General features: G+C 58.7%; 3 protein-coding genes across 3 annotated transcripts in view; 2 read left to right on the plus strand and 1 right to left on the minus strand.

Moving 5' to 3' along the window:
• Positions 1-1,099: 1,099 nt before the first annotated feature.
• Positions 1,100-3,006, plus strand: VDBG_06776 (conserved hypothetical protein; the record flags this gene model as incomplete). The annotated part of the gene is made up of 2 exons (XM_003003168.1): positions 1,100-1,149; positions 1,227-3,006. The coding sequence occupies 2 exons, from the start codon at positions 1,100-1,102 to the stop codon at positions 2,710-2,712; spliced, it is 1,536 nt and encodes a 511-aa protein (XP_003003214.1).
• Positions 3,007-3,223: 217 nt separating this feature from the next.
• Positions 3,224-4,365, plus strand: VDBG_06777 (RTA1 domain-containing protein; the record flags this gene model as incomplete). Its single annotated transcript, XM_003003169.1, has 3 exons — positions 3,224-3,442; positions 3,508-3,643; positions 3,704-4,365. 3 exons carry the CDS (start codon positions 3,224-3,226, stop codon positions 4,363-4,365), a joined length of 1,017 nt encoding a protein of 338 aa, XP_003003215.1.
• A 1,084-nt stretch (positions 4,366-5,449) lies between these two features.
• VDBG_06778 (conserved hypothetical protein) overlaps positions 5,450-8,930 on the minus strand; it is a gene marked incomplete at both ends in the record, with an annotated part of 4,099 nt that continues 618 nt past the window's right edge. Inside the window, 6 exons of the mRNA XM_003003170.1 lie at positions 5,450-5,761; positions 5,816-5,984; positions 6,049-6,492; positions 6,569-6,906; positions 7,256-7,349; positions 7,462-8,891. Coding sequence (XP_003003216.1) covers positions 5,450-5,761; positions 5,816-5,984; positions 6,049-6,492; positions 6,569-6,906; positions 7,256-7,349; positions 7,462-8,891 — 2,787 coding nt within the window. The remainder of the gene's footprint in view (positions 5,762-5,815; positions 5,985-6,048; positions 6,493-6,568; positions 6,907-7,255; positions 7,350-7,461; positions 8,892-8,930) is intronic.

Raw genomic sequence — 8,930 nt, forward strand, 5'->3', positions numbered from 1 at the left:
CTCGACGTGGACGTGCATAGACTTGGGCAGGGCTGCAGGCTCACATAGGTCACGCCGTCAAGCCTGTCGACGGCGTCCGCCCGAGAGATGGGCAGCGCGAAGCTGGGTCTGCTTTCTGTTGCTACCCAACGAGACGAATGATCAAGGTTCAGCGAGCCTCACAGCTCAAGAGGTGCTGAGAAACCGCCGAGGTGAGCTCGTGGGCGCATTGCCACATGCTTCTGCGTCTTTGCACTTGACACGTCTGGCACACCTGCGGCTGAGGAGCATGAGGCCTGTTGAACGTAGAAGAAGCGTTGAGTCGGGCACCAAGGTCTCTACCATATTGCCTCTGAAGCCCAGCAAGCCTTGCGATGAAGCTATGAGGCCGGTGACCTAACGTCAAGAGGGCGTGGCATGCAGAGAGAGATCTGGTCGGTGCCCCGCTGGTCGCGGTAGTTCAGGCGCCTAGGTTTTGGCGCCATAACGACTACGCATGGCATGGTGATTCGACTGATGACATCGAAGTCATGCTTCAGGCCGGCAATGGAATCTCTTCAGAGGGGGTGATACTTGTAGGAGATGAAAGTTGTCGAATCTGGCTGTCCCAAGGCTGAATGGGGCTCTCTCCTTCTTGACATATGACATGAGATGAGATGAGTGCAAGTGGTAGTGGAAGTGGGACTACCAGAATGATCAAGTGGTGAGCGTATTGGCCGGTTCGCAAATGCCCCGCTCAGGATCGGACAGGGGAGGTTCGGTGGGTCTTGTAGCGGATCGGAGACTCGACTCAGCCCTGTACTGTAGCTCCTGCCCCACTTGAACCTTGAAGCTCAACCTCCTTCCCCTGGTCGGTCTGGACTTGGTCTTTAGACCTCTCTTCGTCGTCGTCCGCTTCTTCCTCCAGTTTCTGCTATCTCGCTGCCTGGCCGTTTACTGATTCTCTGGCCGATTGCAGCACCATGTCAGGCCACATTCTCAGTCCGGGACCTCTTATCCTTCTTCAGACCGACTCTTGAGCCATCTCTCCTGTGATGCTCGGCTGCCGCCTGCCTTGTCTCGTGCGTCCCATTTCTTCACCTCTTCTCCTGGCTTCCCCTTTCCAGACCTACTCCGCATCATGGCTCGATCTGGCATCTCCAGAGTAAAGACGGGTTGCATCACCTGCAAGTACGTTTTCCTCTCCATCTCTTTCCATCTCTCTTTCGGAGGGAACAAATAATAAACACTTGTTGACCACTGCGCAGGATTCGTAGGATAAAATGTGACGAGGCGCGTCCCGCTTGTCGACGCTGTGTCACGACAGGCAGGGCATGTGACGGCTACTCCACACCCTCCACCGCCAGCTACTCTTGGGCTCAGTTGCTACGCTCCAGCCCAACGCCGGGTCCTGCCGCCACCCACGCGGCCGGTGAACTCCGCGCCTTGGGCTTCTTCCGTGAAGTCGTCGCCCCTGTTCTCGCTGGGCCCCTGGATGGCTTTTTCTGGACCCACCTGGTGATCCAGTTCACCCACCAAGAGCAAGCCGCGAGGCACGCTGTGCTTGCCATCAGCTCGCTGTACGAGAACCTTCAGCAGGGCTTTGCCAGGTCACCCTTGATTGAGAAGAATGCCTTCGCTGTCAAGCATTACAACAAGGCCATCAGGCAACTGAGGACCACAAACAGCCACGAGGCCGTGCTGCTCGTCTGCATTCTGTTCACCTGCATTGACATGTTGCGCGGCGACTGCGAGGGTGCCGTCAGTCACTGCCGGCATGGCATCAACATGGTGGCTGGGAACCGCATAGACTCGTCCATCGTCCGCGACCAGCTGTTGCCTGCCTTTTATCGCATGGCCATCTTTCCCTTCTTCTTCGGCGCGCGGCCCGAATCTTTTCCTGAAATCACGACCCGTCAACCACACAACCCCACCACGTTCTGGACCATCGCGGAGGCCCAGTCCTCTCTCGATCCGCTCGTTCTGCAGGTCATTCGATTTGTTCGATCTGCCGATGAGTATCGGCTCGGGCAGTCGACCGACGATGAGCCCGGCATGACGACCTTGCGTGAGCGGGTCAGTCTGGACGCAGCTCTAGACGGGTGGGCCAAGGCTTTCCACACATATCAGGGGCAGAAGAGTCCACAGCACGACCCCAGCGACATGCGGACGCAGATCGTCGAGCGCCTACTCGGCATGAAATGGCTTGTTGCCAAGATCTGGATCGATACGTGCCTGTCGAGGGGGGAGATGGTGTATGATCTACACCTCGACAAGTTCCGCTCCATCATAGAACTTGCGCGGCAAGCCGAAGCTCGGGGACAGGCACTACGTAATGTCCGCGCGAGCCCCAAGTTCACGTTTGAGATGGGGTTCGGACCGCTGCTGGCATTTGTCGTCATTAAATGCCGGTCTCTGAGGCTGCGTGTTGCTGCTTTGAGTCTGATGAAGACACTGGCTTGTAGAAGGGAGAGTCTTTGGGAGAACGGGACCATGATTGCGTCGGGGATACGAACGATCGAGGTGGAACATGGGTTACAAGGGGGACTGGACAATAACCAGGAGGTTCATAGCGGTGACGAGGCACTCCCATCTGAAGAACAGCGGATCCAAGACTCGATCACGCTGAATGAGGAGCAAACCGTAACAAGCCACGACGGTGGCATCATCTTGCAGCAGAGGGTCGCGTATCTGATGAGAAGGCCAGGGGAATCCATTACAGTGCGAGACGAGTGGTACTCAGTAGCAGCCTAGGCGAGGCAGAGTTGGAGCAAGTAAATATGGTAGGTCTGCGGCTTATGCGTGTTGCTGTCCCGAAGCGCAAGCTGACCCTTCGCCAAATGGAACTACGCGATTGGTCGGTTCGCAACTTGAGATCAGGAACAAGCATGCGACAGGGGGCTGTGAACATAGGAGAGCCCAGAAATAGTCGTTCATGAGCATGGATACGCAACGCCCTTCTTCATATAAAGCTACAAGTCGGCTTTGGATCGATTTGTTTGGAATTCGACCACCACAGGCTTCATACTTGCTTTCTACGATCTTGTGTCATTCCTTGATTTCTATCAATACAGCCATGCGTTTTTCTGTATTCCTCCTGTTGGTCACTGTCACCGCTGTCAGCTGCCTGCCTTCAAGAACTATCTCTACCGCGCCGACTCCTACACCTATACACGACAGACGGGAAGAGATACCGTCACTCTCAACCCAATCGCCTGCGCCTAGGCAGTATTTCACAATCACGCAACATGTTACGATACCTGGCATGACAAATGACCATGTCACTCTGCCCGCCAAGACCATTGACATTGCCATTCCAACCTGCACCACCACTGCCAAGCCGGATTCCAATGGCCACGTACCGCCGGGAGAGTGCGGTGCCTTTTGGAACTACTACCCCAGTTTCGCGGCCGCAGCCGCCTTTGCCATCTTGTTCGCGGTTCTGACGGCCATCCACATCTGGCAGGCCGCCAGGTACAAAAAGGTTCGTACGTCACACGCACGCAAGGTGTCATGTCCCTTCCGAAGAACCAGAGTCTAACAGGTCAGGCATGGTGCTGGGTTATCATCATGGCGAGCATCTGGGAGACCCTAGCCTTCCTCTTCCGCGCCATCAGCACAAAACACCAGCAGTCTAGCGGCATCTATCTTGTTTTCCAAATCTTTATCCTGCTGGCCCCCATTTGTAAGTATCCGATCCCATATATTGGAAGCTCACTGCATGTCTGACATGTCGTCTGGAAAGGGGTCAACGCCTTCGCCTACATGACCCTCGGCCGTATGATCCACTTCTTCCACCCCCGGCAAGCCGTCCTCGGCCTCCCCGCCTCGACCCTCGCCGCCCTCTTCGTGGCCCTCGACATCGTCTCCTTCGCCGTTCAGCTCACCGGCGGCTCCATGGCCGGCCCCACCACCCCGCCCGCCGAGCAGATGCGCGCCATCCACATCTACATGGGCGGCATCGCCCTCCAGGAGTTCTTCATCCTCCTCTTCCTCGGCCTGACGCTCGTCTTCCACCGCGACATGCGCCGCGTCGCCGCCGCCGCCACCGCCGCCGCCACCTGGCGCCCGCTGCTGTGGGCCCTCTACGTCTCGCTCGCCATGATCACGACGCGCATCGTCTTCCGCCTCGTCGAATTCTCGTCGGGCCACGAGACCGACAACCCGCTCCTCGTGCGCGAAGCCTACTTTTACGCCCTCGAGGCCGCACCCATGGCCCTCGCCGTCGCGGCCTACAACGTCGCCCACCCGGCCTCCGTCATGCGCGGGCCCGAGTCGGAGATGCCCGGCCTGTTCGGTATGCTGAAGCAGAGCGTGGCGCGCAGGCGGCGGCGGGGCGCGGGACACGTGCCGCTCGAGAGGGATCCGGAGGAACAGGAGCTCACGTGTCATGGTCGACGCCGGTAGCTGTTTGCATATCCTGGTTCCTTGGCGGGATCTTGTATTGGCGGTCTGAGGAGGGGGGCAACGCAAGGGGTGGCGTCGTGTCGAAATATGTCTGAAGGATGTCTGCGAGAGGCTACTCCTGCTCCGTTACTACTTGTCTACAGATGAAGCCCCCCCCCCCCCTTGGCGCGGCCCTGCAGAGGATGTAGCGCACATGCTGGGGTATCGATAGCTACAGTCCTCATGGGCGATATGTCGACCGTCAAAGCCAATCTGACTTTCCTAAGTTTGCTGCGCATCTGCATCTGGACATGAACCAGGACATGGCAAAATCTGCAAGACGAGTGGTCAGACAGACCCGAGATTCTCATCACCGGCTCGACTGCCGTACCCTCTGTGAACACATCCCGCGCACCCGCAGCACGTCACGTCAATGAAGTGTATTCTCGGCAAGTATGATACAACACGTTCCCTAGCCTACCGGGAAGCCTCGCGCGCCGTCGCGCTCATAAAAGTGTATCCGTCTGCCTCGCCCTCCTCTCTTCTCTCCATGGCCATTCAGGCCCTCGAACTCCCATGCGGCGCGCGTCTCGCTCGACCGCAAAGCGAGGAAGATACGCCCTCGCAGTTCCTCGGGATGAGGAGATCTTCAAACGGCCTCGGTGCCGCAAGACAGTCAACGCACCTCGCGCGCAACCCCTTCGCGCTCCCACCCTATCCACCTTCGAAAGACCATGGGTCCCGGGGCGCTTGAAGAAGAAAAGTAATAGACCAAAGCTGCCGAAGCGTCGCGCCACCCGAGCCCGCCGGTCCCAGGAATTCCCGTTCCCCTTTTGTTTTTGGAGGGGGGTGGCGAACATGGGGTGGCTGGGTGAACGGGCACTAGAAGAAAAAGAGACGCAGTTCTCCATTCAACGCCGGGCGATCCGCCAATGTGTGGGGGGGGGGAATCAATTTATGAGAAAGTAAGAAATGAAGTCCCTGGAATGGAAAATCGAGAGCGTCGTTTATTCGCCGTGCCCAGTACGAAGAACACGTCTCGCGTGGTACACTCGGACACAGAACAGGGGTATTACGTGGTCGGAGAGAGTGTATGAGTGACAACTTAATCGACATCCATAATGCCGGCCTCACCCTGGTCGGATTTGCCGTTGGCAGACTCGAGGTGATCTGGGCCTGTCGTGGCAGGTGTAGGAAGATCAACCTCGGCCGACTCAGTCTTTGCGGATAGAGCATCGCCGTCGCGGGCCGTAGGGCTCTGGCCCGCCAACGCAGCATGGATGCGTGCTTCCATGGCCTTGCACTCCGCGAGCATGGCCTGAAGGCTCTGCTGGTCTCGCTGGCCCAGGTTGCCGCTGGCGAGGTTAGTGGCGTCGCCGCGCGCTATGAGCGACAGGACAGCAGGATCGGCGTTATCCTGGACAGTTGTTAGGAAATGCGACATAGCAGGATGGTCCGTCTCAAAACCTACCAGAAGAGCTGTGGTGAGCTGAGAAAGACCGTCGCTGTTGGATTCGCGCAGCTGAGCCAGGTTCAGCGCTGCCTGGTGTTCCGTGATCGACACCTGGCCGATCATGGGTCGCGACTCTGGCGCAGCCTCCAGTTGTTCGTCGTCGGGGGCTGCTGGAGCAACGGGTTTCCTCCGGGAGAACCCTGGACAAGTCAGTAACTAGGACCTCAGCATTCTAGCAGAACGAAACATACTGTGAGACAAAATCCAAAATGATGCCCTTCTCGGGCAAGCGGTAGGTACGGCCAAACGAGGTAACGTCGTTCCATCCGCTGTCATTGTCAGACTCGTCGTTGATGACCTCGATGAAGCCATTGTTCTTCATGCCACGACTGTACAGCGGGGTGATAACCGTGGCATCGCGAATCTTGCGATACTTGTGGGCGGGGGCGAGGCTGCCGGGAAGCTTCGCCAGCAAGTCATCATTGTGAGCCGGGCAGACCCAGGTGCGCAGAACCGGCGGGATGGCGAGCGGCGGGTCGAGACAGTCCAGATGCCAGTGCAGACCACAAATGCTGCACGGAATGACGGAACGGTCGCTGGCCGTCGCTTGCTGGCAGTTGTGGCACAAGACTGGCGACCCATCTGCATCGCGGACTTTGTGGAAGTCCGGCGCCTCCTCGTAACCACCTCGTTTCCTGGTACAAGTCAGCTGACATGCGCACAATGGCCGCTGCCGCCGCCGAGGCCGGCAAGAGGGACGCTTTCACATACTTGGGGACCTTGGGCACCACGGCGTTTTCTTCCTCGTAGTCCCCCTGAGGACCAGCTCGCACATTTTCAAAGTAGGTCTGGATGTGCTGCGGCAGCTCAAACGCCCCTGGATTGGTCTTGTCAAGCACCGCCAGGAGGGCACCGAAATGGCCCGGCCTCTTGTCAGATGATCGGGTCGGAAACCTCGTTCCGATGCACCGTTGACAAAACCATTCATCAGGGAGAGGCTCGTCGACGAGCAGATCGACGCACTCGAAATGGAAGGACCGGGAGCAGTGCTCACAGCGAATGAGTTCACCTACCCCGCCGCCCGCCGAGCAATAATCGTCGTTGTCATCCTCCCCCCTCGAATTACCCAAATTTGTCTCCAAGGGGGAAGGGGGGGGGGACCGCGTATGCTGACCAGGTGACCGGGTCGCGGGCAAAATAAAAGTGGGAGATGAGCTGGTCGCTAAAACTCTGTGCGTGGGCGGCAACCCGTTGGCATGACGAGGGGGGGGGGATGGGCTGGGCCTGGCGTGGGTGAGGAGAGGGAGAATGGGGGCCATCGAGCCAGATCGAGCAAGACAAAGCCAGGCTCACTCAGATCCACCCACATGACGAGCAGAGCATGGATGTAGTGATGAGGAAATCATGAGGAAATGCAGAGAAATGCAGAGAAACCACACGCAAAGCACAAGCACGTACCGAATTGAAGTGAGCCCCGCTGGATGAGAAAGGATGTCCCTCTCCGCTCTGGCGAGGTACGCCTGCTGCAGTGCCGATGGTCTTCTTCTTGGGCCTGGGAGAGAGAGAGTGTATGTTAGATCGGAAGAGCATGAGACGAGGACAGAGGACACGCGATGGATTGATGATGCGCCTCGCTGCCCGCAAGGGAGGAAGAATATACTCACGATGACTTGACACGCAGCCCAGTGCCAGGTGCGTTGCTTTTTGACAGCCCGCGTGCTGACGGGCGTGCCAGCTTCTGGAAGGATTCCCATTTCGAGGCTCCTCGGGGTGGGAACGAACGACCTTTCGCGAAGGGGGCTTGGACCCCTTCAAACCCCCTCTTGTTAAGCCGGGTGGTTTCCCCCTTGGCCTGCGTTCCAAGGCACGCTGGGGGTTCCTTCCCACCGATTGTCGCTTCTTCCGGTTCCGGGCAAACCCGGGATTGGGGGGGGCCACCGGGGGCCTTGGAGCTCCGTCCCAAGAAGGGCGGATCGATGGCGCTGGTCGCATTCGCGCTGGCGCTGGCGCTGTTCTGCGTCTCGCCGCGGATTGAGCTCTCCTCGGGGGCATCGACGTCGGCAAAGTTGCTCTGAAGCCGCGCCATCCTCCGCCTGGCCGTGTTGGCTTCATCCACAGCGCTGACCTCGTTGTTGCTCTTTCCCTGCGTAGACGCCTTGGCATTTGCCTTCGCCGCTCGTGTCGTCTTGGAGCCCTTAGCTGGCCTGCCGACCGGCCTACGAGCGGGAACTGCGTCAGCAAATTGGGGCGACGAGGGAATGTCCGACATGGCAGGATCAGCAGGCGCAGGGCTGCCCGAGGATGACAAGGCCGAGGGGTCGGGTGCGTCGATGATCATCTTCTTTGTGATTTTTGCGTTGCGTTGTCGACTGGGCCGCAGTTCGTTGAAGATGATCTTGGCGCTCGTCGCGGGGGCGGCGGCAGCCCCTTCGACGTTGCGATCACGGATAGCTGCAGGCGTAGGCGACGGCAGAGAAGGCGAGCCCGAAAGCTCCGACAGAGCAGACGAGTCGCTGCCTGCGGAGTCCCGACGAGCACGCCTCCGAGACGGCGTGACGAGGGCGCCGCCATCGCCGGCGGTCGAGGGTTTCGCCATGAACGGCGATGCTGTGTGCTGCTTTCGCGATTTGTGCTTCCTCTTTGACGGCGTCACAACAATGGGCGTTGCTGGCACGGGCACGGGCGCCTCGACGACTGGAGGCGGCACCGCAGGCGCAGGTGTGGGTTCAGGTGAACTCGGACGTCTTGCCTTGGTGAGATCGAGCGTGATGAGTTTGGCGTACGGTGCACGCTTCCTTTTTTGTCCGCTCATGCCGTTGGGATTTGGCGACGGTGGGCCAAAGTGATCGCGGGCTCGATTTTCCTTGTTACCTTCCCTCTTCTTCGCCTCGATGAGCTTCGCAAACTCGTCAACGACCGACGAGTCGGCAGTCTGAGAAAAGATGGACTCGACCAGAGTGAGAAAATGCGCGTCGGAGGACTTTTCGTCGTAAAGCGTACGCAGAGCCCATGCCGTGGGATAGCGGCAGTGATCGAGTGCCTCGTGAATCGCTTGCTCAATGACCCTTTCGATGCGCTCCCTGGCAGGCACGGTCTGTTCGGGAGCGGCCGTCGTGAGATCTGTCGCAGGGGC

This window comes from Verticillium alfalfae, genomic scaffold, assembly GCF_000150825.1.
Source record: "Verticillium alfalfae VaMs.102 supercont1.8 genomic scaffold, whole genome shotgun sequence".
In the NCBI taxonomy this organism is placed as follows: Eukaryota; Fungi; Ascomycota; class Sordariomycetes; order Glomerellales; family Plectosphaerellaceae; genus Verticillium; species Verticillium alfalfae.